The sequence below is a fragment of the Prionailurus bengalensis genome, chromosome D1 (assembly GCF_016509475.1).
Source record: "Prionailurus bengalensis isolate Pbe53 chromosome D1, Fcat_Pben_1.1_paternal_pri, whole genome shotgun sequence".
Lineage (NCBI taxonomy): Eukaryota > Metazoa > Chordata > Mammalia > Carnivora > Felidae > Prionailurus > Prionailurus bengalensis.
The window spans coordinates 686,489-706,358 of NC_057346.1; the positions used below are offsets into that span (position 1 = coordinate 686,489).

At 39.2% G+C, this 19,870-nt stretch overlaps 1 protein-coding gene across 5 annotated transcripts in view; it reads left to right on the top strand.

Moving 5' to 3' along the window:
* Window positions 1-19,870, top strand: part of CEP126 (centrosomal protein 126) — a 103,504-nt gene that overhangs the window by 73,375 nt on the left and 10,259 nt on the right. For 3 of the 5 annotated variants that reach the window (XM_043579158.1, XM_043579159.1, XM_043579162.1), the window contains 3 exons: window positions 4,099-4,211; window positions 6,888-6,963; window positions 9,171-9,380. In XM_043579158.1, coding sequence (XP_043435093.1) covers window positions 4,099-4,211; window positions 6,888-6,963; window positions 9,171-9,380 — 399 coding nt within the window. Of the gene's footprint in view, window positions 1-4,098; window positions 4,212-6,063; window positions 6,823-6,887; window positions 6,964-9,170; window positions 9,381-19,870 lie in introns of those variants that run through there. The other 2 variants (XM_043579161.1, XM_043579160.1) reach the window with 2 other exon arrangements.

Genomic DNA, 19,870 nt, shown 5'->3' on the forward strand with positions numbered 1-19,870 from the left:
TCTGTGTCTTTCTCTCTCTTTCTTTGCCCCTCACCCACTCATGCTCTCTGTCTCCCTCTCAAAAATGAATAAACATTAAAAAAGAAAGAAAAAGAAACTTACTGTATTGCTGAGATCTCATAAGCCCCTCCCCACCTGTATCTCCTTCATCTATTACAGACTAGGCCACTATATAGGATGGTGTTAATTGTTCCATGCTTTTTTTTTTTAATGTTTATTTTTGAGAGAGACAGAGAGAGTGCGAGGGGGGAAGGGGCAGAGAGAGAGGGAGGCACAGAATCTGAAGTGGGTTCCAGGCTCTGATCTGTCAGCAACAGAGCCCAATGCGGTGTTCGAACTCACAAATGGTGAGATCGTGACCTGATGACCTGATGATGACTGGATGCTTAGCCGACTGAGCCACCCAGGTGCCCCTGTTCCATGCTTTTCTTTATCATTTTACCGCTTGTAAATTTATCTCAACATATTTTTTGCCTAGTTCTGTAATTTATGTAAATGAAGCCATTTCATCTGATTCTGTGATTTGCTATTTTCAATTTTATTTTTTAGATCCATTATTATTAGTTTAGGTGTACTTCATTCATGTTCATTACTGTATTACATTTCATTGTATGAATGCACAAAGGTTTTTCATTCTTCTGTCATTGGGCTTTGGGGTTGCTTCCAGTTTCTTGCTTGAATCAATAATGCTTCTGGGAATAGTTTGGTATGCCTGCTGGTACACACGTTGCTGGGTCATAGGGTTGTGTATTTTTAACTTAACTAGGTGCCAAATTATCTTCTGGAGCCATATATGCTCATCAAAACTGGCAGTCAGACATGTTACTGTTTTCAGTCTTGTGGGTGAGAAATAATGTCTACTTAGAACAACTTGCATTGCCCTGGTTACGAATGAAGGGAGCGCTGTCCTATGTTTGTGTACCGTCTGCCTTTCCTCTTCTGAGAGATATCTGCTCCTTGGGTTTTTCCTTAGTGATAGAGTTCTGCATATACTCCAGGATTCTGTGTCATTTTATGCATGATACCTATTTTCTGCCAGCTTGTGACATGTCCTTTCCTTCTTGATGAATATAATTTCAGTTAAATGTGGTCTTTTCCTTTGCAGATTCCCTGTATGTAGTTAGTTTATTAGTTTTGGTTTTTTTTTTTTACAGTTCCAAGAAAAAGATCTCTGTCTTGACATTGTTTTTTTAAAAAGAAAAAAAGTCCCCACCCAAAAAGAGTTTGCTCTAGCTGTTAAAAATGTAATATAATTTTAGGCAATAATAAACAGATCTTTGGAAGTACTACTGTGCTCTATTTTATATATTGTCTGTATATTTCGGTGGCTATATAAACAAACCGGGGTGACCCCTCCGGAAGTAGGGGGTGGGTCTGAAAACCAATAAAAGAACACAAGTTTAAAAGACATTGTAGCTGTGTACAAATATTTGAAGGTGTATTACAGGAAAGAAAGAGAAAACCTAACTGAATGAAGGGTGAAAATTGCAAGGATACTTTCAGTTCGGTGTAAGGACAAGTTTGAGCTAAAACCACCAACAACAACGCAAGAGGGGGGGGCTCCCCTTCACTAAGCCATTCGAGCTTCGTCTACCTGTGAGTGAGATCTGAGTGAACGGTTGACCTGTTAATTTCTAAGATCTCTTCCAAAGCTGTCATTCTTTGGATATCTGCAGAATTTTTCCTTGTGTTTATACGTAAGAATACTATACATATTAAGTATGTAATAATTAAAGCTTAGTAGCTTTGAGTTTTGGTGGTAAAACTATCATCTAGAATTTTCATATGAGACTAGAAATTTGGCCGGAGATGCCAGTGCAAACTATTTTTTTTTGCAAATATCCCAAGGTTCTCATCTGTCCCTGGGATCAATAATTTACAATCAATAAAACTGAACACCTACACAAAGAATAATAAAGCTCAAAAACAAATAATTATGCTACAAATCAACAAAGTACAAAAGTGTGGGCAGATCTTGACTCCAAAAGATTAGAAACAGGCTTGAAGGAAGAGAAGAATTCTTAACACTGCAGTCATGTGGCCAAGAAAATTTTCATTTCAGGTATTTTCATTTTTATTTGAGAGAGAGTGAGCACAGGCAAGGGAGAGGGGAGAGGGAAAGAGAGAGAATCCCAAGTAGGCTCCACACTCATTGTGGAGCCTGATGTGGGACTCAGTCTCACGACTGTAAGATCATGACCTAAACCCATATCAAGAGTTGGATGCTTAACACACTGAGCTACGCAGGCACCCCTCATTTAAAACATTTTTAAAACTCCTAAAAAAGATAGGGACTTTTCAAGATTTAGTGAAAGACACTTCCAAGCATAGAAAACAGTGTAGAAACTCGTATTGATGCCCAGATGATCTCACTAAAAACTATAGCATTTAGCATACCTAGCTTAGCATATTAGCATTTAGCTTAGCCATGTGGGTGGGAATAAAAATAATAACAGAAAATTTTAAACTATAAGATGTGACTTATTAGTGGATTATGAACTCAATGAGTTGTGATCAGAATTTTTTTAATGATATATAATTTTAAAATCAGAATGTTCTAGTATAGAAACTACCAGAGGGCATCATATATTATAAAGGTAAGTATGTTTCGTAGAACATCCTAGATCACAATGCAAAGTATCTTTCTGTGAGACACAGTCAAATCAGAATGAAAGTTGCTAGCGTAGAAGGTAAGAGCTAGAATTTAGATTTTAGAGACTGCTTGGAGGTAAATTCCAGCTTTGCACTTTACTGACTTTGTGACCTTAGGAAAGCTACTTTTCCTTTCCTGTGCCTAATTTTTCTGTAAAAATAGTGATGATAATAGTGCCTACGGCCCTTAGAACAATGCCTGGGCAATTATAAATACTCAATTAATATTAGTCTGTTTCTTGGTTTGCCTGCCTCACATATGATGGAAGCCTACAAAAGTCTTTTTTAGACTCTTTCCCATTTTGTGAGGAGTCATTCGGACGCTGTGAGATAGCAACAAATCCACCTACCAGGGCACACATTACAGTTTAGTTACACTACAGGAAGTGAGGGAGCACTAATTAATGATACCAGTGTCAACCTGTCACATGGAGAACCTGTTCTGTCCTTCCAGGAGAGCTTTGTTTTACTATATGCAGTATATGACCGTCTACAAACCGTGCAAACTGACAAGGGCACCAGTGTCAACTGTATGTTACCGTAGTAAAGTTGAACTTCTAATTTTTAGATTATAAATTTAAATTGGAATTTTAGGGACACGTGAGAGCCTCAGTTAAGCATCCGACTTTGGCTCAGGTCAGGATTCAATGCTCATGGGTTCAATGCCTACACTGGGCTCTGTGCTGACAGCCCAGAGCCTGGAGCCTGCTTCAGATTCTGTGTCTCCCTCTCTCTCTGCCCCTGCCCTGCTCACACTCTGTCTCTTAAAATAAATAAGCATAATTAATTAATTAATTAATTAATTAAACATTTTAAATAAATAAATAAATAAACATTTTCAAGATAAACATTTAAAATAAATAAACTAAAAATAAATAACATTTAAAAAAATAAACATTTATTTAAAATAAGTAAACATTTTAAATAAATAAATAGAAATTCTAGTAGGTTCTTCCTACACAGCAGTGATCTGTTTTGCATATCCCCCTGGCATTCTAGCACCACACCTCAGAGGTCACTGGTCTAAGCCATAAACTCAGAAGCGGAGATTTTGTTTAATTCATCATTGTAATTGTGTTGTGCATGGTACATATAACAAGCTCAATAAGAGTTTTGTTTTTTAAATATTTTTTTAATGTTTATTTTTGGGAGATAGGCAGAGTGGGAGAGGGGCATAGAGAGAGGGAGACACAGAATCTGAAGCAGGCTCCAGGCTCTGAGCTGTCAGCACAGAGCCCGACGCGGGACTTGAACCCACAAAGCGCAGGATCGTGATCTGGGCCGAAGTAAGACACTCCACAAACTGAGCCACCCAGGTGCCCCTCAATAAGAGGTCTGCATGTATGAAACTTGAGGTTTTCTGTGATGTTTGAAGGTAACTCAGACATTTGTGCATATATACTATGTACTCGTAAATTTTGACATTTTGCTGGCATTTGTTTTAAGATTCTACTGTTTTAAGAAGAAAACGAATTGTTGAAAATAAGCAGAGGCGTCTTTTAGAACAGAAAAGACAAAATTCTGGATCTGTGGGACAGAAGTACAATGAGCAAATGAATGTGAGTACAGAATTAGTAAAAATCTCAATTCTGTGGTGAAAAATTGCTTGGAAAACAATGTTCTCAAAGGACTGTGCTTTTGCTATAAACTGTGGACCACTACGTAAATATAAGTATAGCCAAAGTCATTATGAGACAGCCTGGGAATCTATTCTAGGAACTTACTGTACTAGACTTATTTGCTATACTCTAATTTGCCTATATGATCAATTCCTAATGAAGCTTTTAAACCAACTTTAACAAATCACCATTATTCTTTTTTTTTTAATTGTTTCTCTTTTTTTTAGTGTTTGTTTATTATTGACAGAGAGAGAGAGACAGAGCGTGAGTAGGGGAGGGGCAAAGAGAGAGAGAGAGAGAGAGAGACAGAGCGTGAGTGGGGGAGGGGCAGAGAGAGAGGGAAACACAGAATCTGAAACAGGCTCCAGGCTCTGAGCTGTCAGCACAGAGCCCGATGCGGGCTCGAACTCACGGACAGCGAGCTCATGACCTGAGCTGAAGTCAGACGCTCAACCGACTGAGCCACCCAGGTGCCCCAACAAATCACCATTACTCTTTTATTTTGTTATTTATAGTCACCTCTGGATTACCAACATGTTTATTTACAACAAAGTTTTTAAATATACATTAAAAAAGAAAAGTAAGTTAGAGCCCTGGATAGAGGAAGTATGTATGTTAATCATGAAGACTAATCTAGTTTCGTGTGTTTGAATATCCTCTTTGGATCTGAGCTTCCTGGAAGACATGGCAAAAGGAAAATAGGATGAGGGAGGTGTACAGTTCTCAGGAATTATTGATAATGATGCTGTTGGGGGTTCAGTACATTAAAAGACACTTCCCACTGAGGCTTTTCTGTAAGGCATGTTGAGTTCATAACAGATCTATTCCTATAAACAGTCAACAATGAATGAATAAGGAGTTTCATATGGCTGTTTGAGATAGAGATCTTCAGTAAAAGTCAAAAGGTTAATAACAGTAATTTTAAAATTAGTGGAGGTGATTCTGTGAGAGCAAAGTAAACAGAGATCTAGAGGTCTTACTGATCCAAGGATTGAATTTAAAATATTAAAACATCTAGATGGGTGAGTAAATCGCATTTCACTTGGAATTTCTACTTTAAATACCACTTCTTTTGATTTTTTAATAGAACTGGAATAGATTGCCTTATGAAGAATTTATATCTGAGTTATGAGTTGAGGATTCTATTGTTTGTATATCATAAGAACTATTAATTTTTTATATGGATAAGATTTTTAATACGAAGAAAACCACGAAATATTCTTAATGGCAAGACAAAAGTCATGTAGTTGTATGTATCGTGTGAATAAAGCTGCCCCACTACCGACATACTCTTACTGCTTCATAACATAGTTCTCACTCATAGACATAACTTATTACAAATACAATAATGCCTCCTAAGTCCTTCCTTTTTAACCTCCACATTGTTCACATCAAACATCTCAAAATCTGTCAAGTGAACAATTTTTTTCTTTATTTTTATTAATATATTTTAAATTCTAAAGCAATATGTACTTGTTTTAACCAAAAAACAAATTTTTAGTGCTTGTGATTAGTGCCCTCTCCAAATTCTTTTTATTTTTCTGGGTCTTATTCTGTCCCATGTGTTCTCCCTCTGCACTCGGTCTTACTGTTTTTAGAGTCTGTTTTTGCTTTTCTTTCCAGAAGCCTCACTCCCATCTTTACACACATCTTCCATTCACACGGCTGTTTAAACATCTTCCAGAGTCTTAGTGTTAGAATAGGTGAATCAAAATCAAGTTTTGAAGTTTAACTTTCTCATCCCTTTTGTTTTGTTTTGATTTTTGTTTTTTTGTTTTGCTTTCTAACTAAGGATCCTACTACACAGGGGTTCAGTCATCCAGCAGTGCCCACCACGCCCCCACAACCAGTCACCATGTACTGGGAAACTTGCTTTATCCAACTGGATCTGCCCAGCCCACCACTTCCACATGGAAAGCACCTGAAAGAGACCAGTGAAAGCTAGAAAAGGCAGAGATGCCACTTGGTGCCTGGACTGGGTCAGTCCAGTGAGCCTCCCATTTGCGGTGGAGGCCAGGTGAGGCCGCCCAGGCCATGAAAGGAGGGCTCTTGCGCAAACCTGCGCCAGCGGCTGTTTGGACCGGGCCGAGCACAGGCCCGGGGTGGGGAGTGGCAGCCAGGCCCTGTCCTGTGTGAGAGGCAGTCCCTGCCCACTGCGGGGCATTTTGGGGTCCTTCTGGGCCGGAGAGCCGAGCGGTGCACCAGCGGCCAGTGCTGTGAGAGCTCCAGCCTGGCCGTTCCGAGCCGGACACCTGTCCCAGACATCAGTCACCTGCGGCCGCCCCGCCCTTGCAACGACAAACGGAGGTTAGAAGCCTCAAGGGAAATGTTTGCTGTTCCTTTAGGCAGCACCTTACTTCCCTCTTCCAAGCATCCACGACAACACAGCAACCTGAAATTTTTTCAAAGTTGACATAAAATATATATTTTTTAATATTCAGATACCCTAGAAAGGACTTATTCCAGTAATTCTTGATTTCTAATAAAAAAAAAACCCTACAGGTTACATGAGCAGTGATAACCAAAAACATATAGAGTGAATATGGGTTTGTTTAATGTATAATAATGAATTTTTAATATGGAATTATGTTCTGATTTCATGTTATATTTTTATAGAATTTTGGACAAAGTGTCCAGCTAAGTTCAAGGGAGCCAAAACAAACAACAAGGGGTACTTCTGATGTTGAAGAAGGTATGTTTTGGTTTAAAATTTCTCTCTGAGCTTTGTTCCCCATGATTTCATATTTTGTTACGTGTATTTTCCTAAGTGCACACATACCTGAGCGGTGAACCACCGTGTGGGGGCTGAGCCCCCCTTGCCCTGCACATTCAGGCTGTTGCCAGGTTTTTTATTCTAAATAATAATGTATTAGATGGATGTGAGGACGATCTGGCTGAGACATCTGTCACCCCATCTATCACCAGGGTTGATTTGGCTGATCTGGCTGGCTAGGCGGGTGTCCCCTTCCTCCCTCACCGGTCCATGTGCGTCCCTTCCAAAGCTGAGCGCTCGAAGAGGACGACATTCCCCTATAGAGGAGGACCGTGCTTCCATCAAGGGTATACGATTAGCTGCGCTCCCCTGCTAGAACCTCCAAACTAGCTCTCAAGGTCCATTTGTAGGAAAACGTAGGGTAGTCTAGCTTCCAGGACTCCAGACACATCCACATGAGGCGCTGCAAGTGGCAGTTGCCTTTCTTTAAAAAAAAAGAAAGAATAATAATAGTAATTAATAATAATGATGATGTTGATGATGATGATGATGTATTGGACATCTTTCTACATGAAGCTTTTTCCTCACTTTTCAACCATTTCCATGAGATGGAGATTCCCAGAATTAAAATTACACTATTTGCCATGTCATTGACATCCAATAAATACTTGTTGAGTGAAACTCTGTATTACATGAATACTGGATCAGAGGGAATAAGCATTGTTATAGCTGTACATATATATCCCTAAAATACTTTCCTGAAAAACATCATTTAAAACTTTTCTGGGATGTGAACCAACTTGAGGTGCAATTATTTCTATGATTTGCTTACATGGTAGGCAAAGAAATTGTGTTTTATTGTTGATTTGTATTCCTTTTATTAATAACATGCTTCATTGTTTTGTATGTGTGTTAACTTGTGGTGATTTGGTCCCTCATAATCTTATTTCCTGTAGGTACCGGAGCTCGGGTATTTCCTTAGTGATTCCGGGAAATTCCTTAAATGTCAGGAGTTCTTTTCTTCATATTAGTTGCAAATGTTTTTACTACTTTATTATTTGCATTTTATTCCACTTATATGTTTACATATAGAAGTCTTTGCATTTTTCATTCAACAGATGACAGCTAATTTCTTGTATACAAGTAAAGATTGGATACACTGTAATGAACAAAATATATAAAAGTCTTGCCCTTCAAAAATTTAAAGTCTATTAGGGAAGACTGGCCTTTAAATAAACATGTTTTAGTCTTTTCTTAGTGATTTTTCCATTACTTTTAAGATCAAAGAACCTTTCCCATACAGAAATTCAGAAGTGTTTATTTCTTTCTCCTCCAGATTGCTTTAATGGTGTGATTCATTAAATTAAATTCTTTAGTTACCTTTGATTTTGTTTAAACATATGATGTAATAGAAAAACGCAAATTGATTCTTGTAAAAGCAGCAAACTAATTTCTTGAGTTATCTCTCCCTTCTCTCAAGACTCTGATGCTTCTTTGATAAGTTAAGTTTTTCGATCTGATTGGGTCTTTTTTCTAAGCTGTCAGTTCAGTTCAGCTCATTAGCTCACTTTCTAACTTTTCCTTACTTTCCTTTTCTTTTACTCTTTTTTATCTTAATTGTTATTATAAAGACAATCTAGAAGTGCCTGGGTGGCTCAGTGAGTTAAGTGTAGGTCTCTTGGTTTCAGCTTAGTTCATGATCTCACAGTTCCTGAGTTTGAGCCCCATGTCGGTCTCTGCACTGACAGCTCGGAGCCTGCTTGGGATTCTCTCTCCCTGTCTCTCTGCCCTTACCCCTCCCAGGTGTGTACCCTCTCTTTCTCTTTCTCACGCTCAAAAAAAAAAAAAAGACAATCTACTTCATTGTCTCTTTGTACTACCAATGAATAACAAAAACACAACACAGGAATAATCAATCTAAACATGCTGCATTTTTCCTTTAGCTCAGATAACGTGCCAGGAATGTTTATTGCCTCGCCATCACTTTGACTTTCTGTGTTTTAATTAGGGATGGGAACATGCTAGATACAAATAATCTTGATAAATAAAATGCAAAGTAACAGAAGATTTAGAGGGTTTCTTTTTGTGAAGCGAATACATACAAGCACGTGTCCATTAAGTAGGTGTAAGAGAAAATCCCAAAGAGAAAAAAGGATTGAAGAGTAATTAATGTAAAGTTTCTGTAGTTTCAGATAGTACTTCTGAGTTTTTGATGGCTGAAAACCTAGTGAAAGCTTCAGTGCCTGAGGATGAAATTCTCACTGTCATAAATAGCAAGCAGCTACAGAAACCAAATCTGACTTCAAATAAGACCCCACCGTTCAACATCTGTGCACTGTCAGCTGATGAACAGAAGATCCTACAGTCCCTCAGTCGTCTCAATGAGAGGCTGTCCTGTAAGTGTGGAAGATCACCTTTTGTGAGAAATGTTACACTTCGTACTTAGATAATTGTAATTTAAAATTTATTTTAACTTAATAATTAGAAATAAGAATCCTCAAGATGGGTAGTCTCACAGAAAATCCTCCCTCCATAAAGTTGGGCCTCCCAAAGAGCTACACCCCACAGACACACACACACACACACACACACACACACACACACACACACGGGTGGAAAAGCATGTACATCTTGAACTTCAGCACTGAGCCAGTGAGGGAGGAAAACAGGCAGGCTTTGTTCACCTCTCTGTGTCTGTGTGTGTGTCTGCATAGGTTGTAGCCCTTGCCCTATGTTTTGTTAATAGCAGCCTCATACTAAAGGAAATGCTAAAGAATGCACTTTAGCAGACCAAAAGTAATTTCAGATGGACAGTCTGAGAGGGTAAATTTGAAAAAACATTGGATAAAATACTAAATGTAATAAAGTAGTGTGTGTTTCAAAGAGAAAAACATTACCATTAAAATGCCTACTAAAGGGAGCACCTATGTGGCTCAGTCAGTTAAGCGTCCCACTCTGTTTTGGCTCAGGTCATGATTTCACGGTTCGTGAGATCAAGCCCCACATCGGGAATCTCTCTCTCCCTTTCTCCCTGCCCCTCTCCTACTCATGTGCTTGCTCTCTGTCTCAAAATAAATAAACATCTTTTAAAATGCCTTTTAAAAGTAATGCATAAGTTGGGAGAACATAAATGGTGTTAAGTTGCACTGGGATTCTTCTTAAGGAATTTGGTGCAGATTAACTTTTTTCCATTCATATATAGTTACATACAGTGTTATATTAGTTCCAGGTGTACAATATACTAATTCGACCATTGTATACATTACTCCGTGCTCATCACAATAAGTGAACTCTTTTTTTTTTAAGTTTATTTATTTATTTTGAGAGAGAGAACATGTGCACGTGGGGCAGAGAAAGAGAGAGAGTGAGAAAATCTCAAGGAGGCTCTGCACTGTCAGTGTGGAGCCCAACTCGGGGCTTGATCCCACAAACGATGAGATCATGGCCTGAGGCAAAGTCAAGGGTTGGATGCTCAACCGACTGAGTCACCCAGGCACCCAATAAGGGAACTCTTAATCGGAACTCTTAAAGCTGAAAATAAAGAAGATAGAAAATATGTACCAAACAAATTCTAACCACAGGCAAATTGGTTTTGGTGTCTTATTATGAGACAAAATAGAAAACATTAAATTACATAAAAAAGATCATGATGACCAAAGTTTTAATTCAGGGATTAACCAAGAAATTAAAAAGGAAATTAAAAAGTACATAGAAGCCAATGAAAATGAAACCACGACAGTCCCAAACCTCTGGGACACAGCAAAGGCTGTCATAACAGGGAAGTATACAGCAACCCAGGCCTTCCTAAAGAAGGAAGAAAGGTCTCAGATACACAACCTAACCTTACACCTAAAACAGCTAGACAAAGAAGAGCAGACAAAGCCCAACACCAGCAGAAAAAGGGAAATAATAAAGATTAGAGCAAAATTCAATGATATTGAAATCATAAAAACAGAAGAACAGATCAATGAAATCAGGAGCTGGTTCTTTGAAAGAATTAACAAAATTGATAAACACCTAACCATTTTGATCAAAAAGAAAAAGGAAAGGACTCAAATAAATAAAATCACAAATGAAAGAGGGGAGATCACAACCAACACAGCAGAAATACAAACATTAATAAGAGAATATTATGAGCAATGATATGCCAACAAATTAGGCAATCTGTAAGAAATGGACAAATTTCTGGAAACATATCAACTACCAAAACTAAAACAGGAAGAAATAGAAAATTTGAACAGACCCATAACCAGCAAAGAAATTGAATTAGTAATCAAAAATCTCCCAAAAAACAAGAGTCCTAGGCTGGATGGCTTTCCAGGGGAATTCTACCAAACATTTAAAGAAGAGTTAACACCTACTCTCTTGAAGCTGTTCCAAAAAATAGAAATGGAAGGAAAATTTCCAAACTCATTCTGCGAGGCCAGCACTTCATTACCCTGATTCCAAAACAAAGACCCCACTAAAAAGGAGAGCTACAGACCGATTTCCCTGATGACCATGGATGCAAAAATTCTCAACAAGATACTAGCAAGCCAGATCCAATAATACATTTAAAGAATTATTCATCACAATCAAGTGGGATTTATTCCTGTGATGCAGAGCTGGTTCAATGTCCACAAATCAATCATGATGATACATGACATTAATGAAAGAAAGGATAAGAAGCACAAGATTCTCTCAATAGATGCAGAGAAAGCATTTGACAAAATACAGCATCCTTTCTTTCTAAAATTTTTTTAAAGTTTATTTCTGAGAGAGAGACAGAGCATGAGTGGGGGAGGGGCAGAGAGAGAGGGAGACACAGAATCTGAAGCAGGCTCCAGGCTCTGAGCTGTCATCACGGAGCCCGACGCGGGGCTCAAACTCATAGAATGCAAGATCATGACCTGAGCCGAAGTCGGACGCTCAACCAACTGAGCCACCCAGGCACCCCCAAAATACAAAATACTTTCTTGATAAAAACCCTCAAGAATATAGGGATGGAAGGATCATACCTCAAGCTTATAAAGCCCATATATGAAAGACCCACAGCTAATATCATCCTCAATGGGGAAAAACAGAACTTTCCCCCAAGGTCAGCAGAAGTCTCCCACTATTGCATGAGGGTCACAAAATTCTCTGGCACAAAACTTGTCAGAGATACAAAGCAAAGTTGACAACTGTGAGGACAGAAAACTTCCCTGCTCCCCCACGATGAGACCAAAAAGAGCAAAGTAGCAAGCACTAGAACTCTGCCAGAGGAGAGCCAGGAGCCTACAGAGAGCCTGGCTGGGTTGTGCAGGCACACAGGAAGGCCAGACACTAAGAGTGGAGTAGGAACATTGAAGAAAAAACCTCCATGACCCTGCAGAAACATAGAACAACACCAGAGGGATGTAAACCAGTGAGGGACTAAAGGCACAAACAACAAAGCAACAACAAAGCCCAAACCCAGGGGCACCTGCTGGCTCAGTGGAGCAGGGGACTGTTGATCTCAGGTCAGAGTTGAAGCCCCATGTTAGGTGCAGAGCCTACTTAAAAAAAAAAAAAAAAAAGTCTCGGGCTCCTGAGTAGCTGCATCATTAAGCATCTGTCTTTGGCTCAGTTCATGATCTTACAGTTCATGAGTTCAAGCTCTGCATTGGATGAGCTCAAGCCCCACTTCTTTCTCTCTTTCTCCCTCACTCTCTCTCCCTGTGCCCCTCCTGGGATTCTCTCTTTCTGTCTCTGCCCTTGCTCACTTGTGCCCTTTCTGTCTCTCTCAAAAACAAAAACAGAACCAAAAACTCAATTCCTGGTGATTAACCACACACATGGCCCAGTTGCCTAGCAGAATAGGCATCCCCATTTCCTGGCATAAGTCCTATTTGCCTCACTAACCACCATTGTAAACATAAAGTTTAGCATTCAGTCAAAAATTAACAAACACCAAAAAAGTGAGGAAAGACGCTCACTGTCAGGGGACAAAGCAGGCAGCAGACACAGACCCAGAGGTGACTCACACACTGGAACTCTCGTGCAGATGCTTTAAGTGGCTGTGACTAATGTATTAAAGGTTCTAGGGGGAAGGGAGGCAGGTACACATGCTGCAGCCTCTTTCTGCTGGAGGAGAGTCCCAGGCAGCTGGATGCTACATGCTGCCCTCACAAGGTGTCAACGCCTGTCCTGGGGTCCCAGGCAGCACACCAACAGAAATGCCACAACTGCTGGGGTCATGTTCAGACAAGCTATCGCTCCATATTGGAAAAAAGGGATACCAGGTAGAGATTAAAGTGAACTCCTATCAAACATCATATATAAAATTTAGTGCCAAATTACTATGATTAAAGATTAAATATGAAATAAAATATATAAAGCTTCTGAGAGATTATATAAAAATATTTTCTAACCTCAGGGTAAGGAAATATTTCTTAGAGCACATGGAACATGATCCAAAGAGGAGAAAAATAATGAATTTGACTATGTCAAAATTATAAACTTGTCTTTGTATCAAAACATGATTAAAACAAGGAAAAAGGCATGATGTGAGAGAATATTTAGAACACGTACAAGAAGGACTCATATTGGGGCACCTGGGTGGCTCAGTCAGTTGGGCTCTGTGCTGTCAGTGTGGAGCCTGCTTGGGATTCGCTCTTTCCCTCTCTCCCCCTCCCCAACTCACACTGTCTCTGTCTCTGTCAAAATAAATGAATAAACTTTAAAAAAAAGAAGAAAAAGGACTCATATTCACAGTATATAAATAGGGGCGCCTGGGTGGCTCAGTTGGGGTTGAGCCTCCGGCTCTTGATTTCCACTCAGGTCGTGATCCCAGGGTTGTATGTTGGACTCTGTGCTGGGCATGGAGCATAGAGAGGCAGGCTCCCTCTTTCTCTCTCTCTCTCTCTCTCTCTCTCTCTCTCTGCCCCTCCCCCACCTCTCTCCCATCTCTCTCAAAATAAATAATCACTTTTTTTTTAAAGCAATGGAATACAGTTACATATTCCTCAGAAAGACACAGGTTTAACAGTGGGGGATGCCAGGCATTGGTAATGGTGTGCAGCAGTGGGAGCCCCTCCCGCAGTGCCTTTGGGGTGTGAGTGGGTGCAGTCTCTTGAGGAAATGTCCTGCCATCATCCGATAGGTTGAACATGAACAGACCCTACAAGCCAGTAATTTCCCTTCCAGATACATGCCCTCGAGGAAGCCTGCATGTGTGCATCAGAAGACATGCAGAAGTATACAAAGATCATCATTGTTTTTAGAAGCCCCAAACTGAAAACACCTAAATGTGGAATATCCATGTGCCGCTGTTCAGCAAGGAAAATGAACAAACTGCAGCTACACACATCATCATAGATGATTCTAAACAATATAATTTGGGGCAAAATAAGGCAAATCACAGCACAAGAGCAACAAGTCAGGAGGAGTTAAGATGACAGATGAGTGAGGGGACCCTGGACTTGTCCCTCAAACTCAGCTAGATCAGTATCAAAGCATTGTGAACACCTAGGAAATCGATCTGAGGATTCACACAATGATCTGCATAGTTTGAGGGAGAGAACGCAGCAGGTGCATGGTGCTGAGAGGTGAACTGGGGGGCGAGAAGAGCCAGGGTACCTCGGAGGGGGGGGGAGTCGTTTTTGCCGAGAGGAGAAAGGGGGAGAGAGCAGCACCTCGAGTTTTTGCAGGAAAGCACTTCCCCCCGAAAGCAGCTAGAGAGAAAGAATGAAAACATGCTCTGGGGACTAGACAAGAAAATTTTCCCCAGAACCATTGATGGGGGAAAAAGGAGAGGGTTTCAATACCACTAGGTTTTTATAAACAACAGTGTGCCAAGTGTGACGTTTCAGAGGTCAGCACCTCGGAAATAAAGCTTTAAAAAAAACCATTCATAATAGTAGGAGGCTTTAATACCCCACTCACAGCAATGGACAGATCATCTAAGCAGAAACTCAACAAGGAAACAATGGCTTTGAATGACACTCTGGACAAGTTGGACTTAACAAATATATTCAGAACATTTCATCGTAAAACAGTAGAATATACATTCTTTTCGAGGGCACATGGAACATTCTCCAGTACAGATCACACACTGGGTGACAAATCAGCCCTCAACAAGTACAAAAAGATAGCGATTTTACCATACATATTTTCAGATCATAACAATGTGAAACTTGAAGTCAACCACAAGAAAAAGGTTGGAAAGCACTCAAACACATGGAGGTTAAAGAACATCCCACTAAAGAATGAATGGGTTAACCAGGAAATTAAAGAAGAAATTTAAAAAATACATGGAAGAAAATGAAAATGAAAACACAACAGTCCAAAACCTTTGTGATGTAGCAAAGGCAGTCCTAAGAGGGAAGTATATTGCAATCCAGGCCTATCTCAAGAAGCTAGAAAGGTCCAAAATATACAACCTAAACTTACACCTAAAGGAGATAGAAAAGGAATCGCAAATAAAGCCAAAAGCCAGCAGAAAAAGGGAACTAATAAAGATTAGAGCAGAAATAAATGACACACAAACAAACAAAAAACAGTAGAACAGATCAATGAAACTAAGAGCTGGTTCTTTGAAAGAATTAACAAAATTGGTAAACCACTAGCCAGACTTATCAAAAAGAAAAGAGAAAGGATCCAAATAGATAAAATCACAAATGAAAGAGGAGAGATGACCACCAACACCACAGAAATACAATCATAAGAGAATACTATGAAAATTTATATGCCAACCAACTGAGCAATCAGGAAGAAATGGACAAATTCCTAGAAACTCACAAACTATCAAAACTGAAACAGGAAGAAATACAAAATTTGAACAGACCCATAGCCAGCAAAGAAATTGAAAAGGAAAACTTTGAAACTCATTCTATGAAGTCAGCATTGCCTTGGGGATTCCAAAACCAAGGACCTCACTAAAAAGAATTACAGGCCAGTATCCCTGATGAACATGAATGCAAAAGTTCTCAACAATATATTAGCAAACCAAAGTCAGTACATTAAAAGAATTATTCACCATGAGCAAGTGGAATTTATTCCTTGGCTACAGCACTGGTTCAATATTTGCAAATCAATCAGTGTGATACATGACTATAATAAAAGAAAGGATAAGAACCATATGATCCCATCAATAGTTGCAGAAAGAGCATTTGACAAAATACAGCATCCATTCCTGATAAAAATCCTCAAAAAGGAGGGATAGATGGACCTCAAGATCATAAAAACCATATACAAAAGACCCACAGCTAATCTCCTTAATGGGATAAAACTGAGAGCCTTTCCCCTATGGTCAGGAATAAGACAAGGATGTCCACTCTCACCATTACTATTTAACATAGTACTGGAAGTCTTAGCCTCAGCATTCTGACAACAAAAAGAAAAAGCATGCTAATCAGCATGGAAAAAGTCAAACTTGCTATTTGCAGATGACATGATACTCTGTGTGGAAAACCCAAGAGACTCCACCAAAAAGGTGCTAGAATTAACATATAAGTTCAGCAAAGTCACAGGATATAAAATCAGTGTGCAGAAATCTCTTGCATTTCTCACCAATAATGAAGCAGCAGAAAAAGTAATCAAGGAATTGATCCTATTTGCAATTGCACCAAAAACAATAAGATACCTACAAATAAACCTAACTAAAGCAGTAGAAGATATAGAGGCGCCTGGGTGGCTCAGTTGGTTAAGTGTCCGTGGTTCAGTCATTTAAGCATCCATCTTCGGCTAAGGTCACGATCTCACTATTCATGGGTTCAAGCCCCACATCGGTCTCTGTGCTGACAGCTCAGCGCCTGGAGCCTGCTTCGGATTCTGTGTCTCTCTCTCTCTCTGCCCCTCCCCCGCTCATGCTATGTCTTTGTGTCTCAAAAATAAATAGATATTAAAAAAAATTTTTTAATAAAAATAAAACATTAAATAAAAACAGAAGTAAAAGATCTATACTCTGAAAACTATAGAAAGCGTATGAAAGAAATTGAAGTGGACACAAAGAAATGGAAACGCATTTCATGTGCATGGATTGGAAGAACAAGCATTGTTAAAATGTCTATACTACCCAAAGCAATCTGTGTATTTAATCCAGTTCCCATTAAAATACCACCAGTATTTTTTGCAGAGCTAGAACTCACAATCCTAAAATTCGTATGGAACCACAAAAGATCCTGGGTAGCCAAAGCAATCCTGAAAAAGAAAAGCTGGAGGCATCACGATTCTTGATTTCAAGCTGTATTACAAAGCTGTAGTCATCAAGACAGTATGGTACTGGCATAAAAACAGACACATAAATCAGTGGAACAGAAGAGAAAACCCAGAAATGGACCCACAACTATATGGTCAACTCATCTTTGACAAAGCAGGAAAGAATATCCAGTGAAAAATAGACAATATTTTCAGCAAATAGTGTTGGGAAAACTGGACAGCAACATGCAGAATGAACTGGACCACTTTCTTACATCATATACAAAAATAAATTCAAAATGGATGAAAGCCCTAAATGTAAGGCAGGAAACCATCAAAATCCTAGAGAAGGACACAGGCAGCAACCTGTGTTGCTTTGACCTCAGCTGGGGCACCTTCTCACTAGACAACATTGCTGAAGGCAGGGGAAACAAAAGCAAACATGAACTATTGGGACTTCATCAAGATAAAAACTTCCACACAGCGAAGGAAACAATTAGCAAAACCAAAAGGCACCCTACAGGATGAGAGAAGATACTTGCAAATGAGGTATCTGATAAAGTGTTAGTATCCAAAATCTATGAAGAATTTCTCAAACTCAACACCCAAAAAACTAACAACCTAGTTAAGAAATGGGCAGAAGACATGAATAGACATTTTTCAAAGGGGACATCCAGATGGCTAACAGACATGAAATAATATTCAACATCACTCATCATCAAGGAAATACAAATCAAAACCACAATGAGATACCATCTCACACCGGTCAGAATGCCTAAATTACCAACACAAGAAACAACACATGTTGGCAAGGATGCGGAGAAAGGGAAACACTCTTGCACCGCTGGTGGGAATGCAAACTGGTGTGGCCACTGTGAAAAACAGTATGACAATTCCTCAAGAAACTAAAAATAAAACTACCCTACAATCCAGTAATTGCACTATTAGGTATTCACCCAAAGGATACAAAAATATAGATTTGAAGGTGTACATACACCCTGATGTTTATAGCAGCATTATCTATAATAACCAAACTATGGAGAGAGCCCAAGTGTCCATCAACTGATGAATGAATAAAGAAGATGGGTGTATATATTCAATGGAATCAAAGAGAATTAACTCTTGCCATTTGCAATGATGTGGATGGAACTAGAATGTATTATGCTAAGTGAAATAAGTCAATCAGAGAAAGATAAACAGCATATGATTTCAGTCGTATGTGGAATTTAAGAAACAAAACATGAACATATGGGAAGGTGGAGGGGAGAGAAGAGAGGGAAACAAATCACCAGAGACCCTTAAATATGGAGAACAAACTGAGGGCTGATGGAGGGGAGGTGGGGGGGATGGGCTAGATGGGTGATGAGTATTAAGGAGGGCACTTGTGATGAGCACTGGGTGCTATATGTAAGTGATGAATCATTGAATTCTACCCCAGGAAACTACATTGCACTGTAAATGAATCAAAATTTAAATTTAAACAATAATAAAAATTCAGAACAAAAATCAGGTCAGTTTTACTTATTTGAAGTTCAGAAACAGGTAAAACAAGCAATATGATATGCATGTATACTCATGTGCTATAATTATGCAGACACAAAGCCCATGTAATCGGTCACCTCTGTGGGCAAGGAAAGGAAGTGCAATCCCCAGAGAGGCATGGAGATGGGAGCTCCGGGAAGTTCCTAAAATAGTGATAATGTGCACATTTCTCAGTCTAAGTCATTACATAGACATTAGCTTCATTATAATTAATTGCAATATGTATATATGCTCTATATGTTTTTTGTGTTAATTTAAAAATTAAAATTTAAGAATAAAATATTAATAAGAGTGCCTGGTGGGCAACTCTTGGTTTTGGCTCAGGTCATGATCTCGAGGTTCATGGGATTGAGCCCCACATTGGGCTCCACGCTGACAATGTGGAGCCTGCTTGGGATTCTCTCTCTCCCTCTCTCTCTGCATCTCCCCTGCTCATGCACAAGTTCTCCCTCTCTCTCTCTCAAAAATAAATAAACGTTAATAATAATATATTAATAAAAAGCAGGGAGCTACAACCCCAGAAGCAATATATAACTAAGGCTGTAAGATGTCCAATTATGAAGATCCAGAGTAAAAAACTCAGGTCAGTTTTTTTAGAGGGTTTTTTCCTATTAGATACTTCGACATACTTAAATGCTTCACATATAGGATTCTGCTTGAAGGTGGTTTTTTTTTTTCTTTTGCCCAGACCCTTGCTTTTATATGGACCAAAGCTTAAGCACTGAAAAGGCAAGAGTTGACGAATTATTCAACTTTTATGCCTTAATAGCTAAATAAACATCTCTTCTTTCCTGAGATACTCAAAGAATCAAATTTACCTTTTGTTTTACAAAAGAAGAGGGGCACCTGGGTGGCTCAGTCAGTTGAGTGTCGACTTCGGCTTAGGCCATGATCTCATGGTTCATGGGTTCCAGCCCAACATCAAGCTCTGCATGACAGCACTGAGCCTGCTTGGGATTTTCTCTCTCTCTCTCTCTCTCTCTCTCTCTGCCCCTCCCTCGTTCATGCCCTGACTCACTCTCTCTTGATTGCTCTCTCTTGCTCTCTCAAAATAAATAAATAAACTTTAAAAAGTAATAAAAGTACTGTATTTTTTAAAAAGGAAGAAAAAAAGACAAGAAAACCCAGCATTTGAAGGAAGATTGTTATAGAATAGTCAAAGTATTAGGAATTTCTTTTTATCAACATTAATTTTATGTAATTGTTT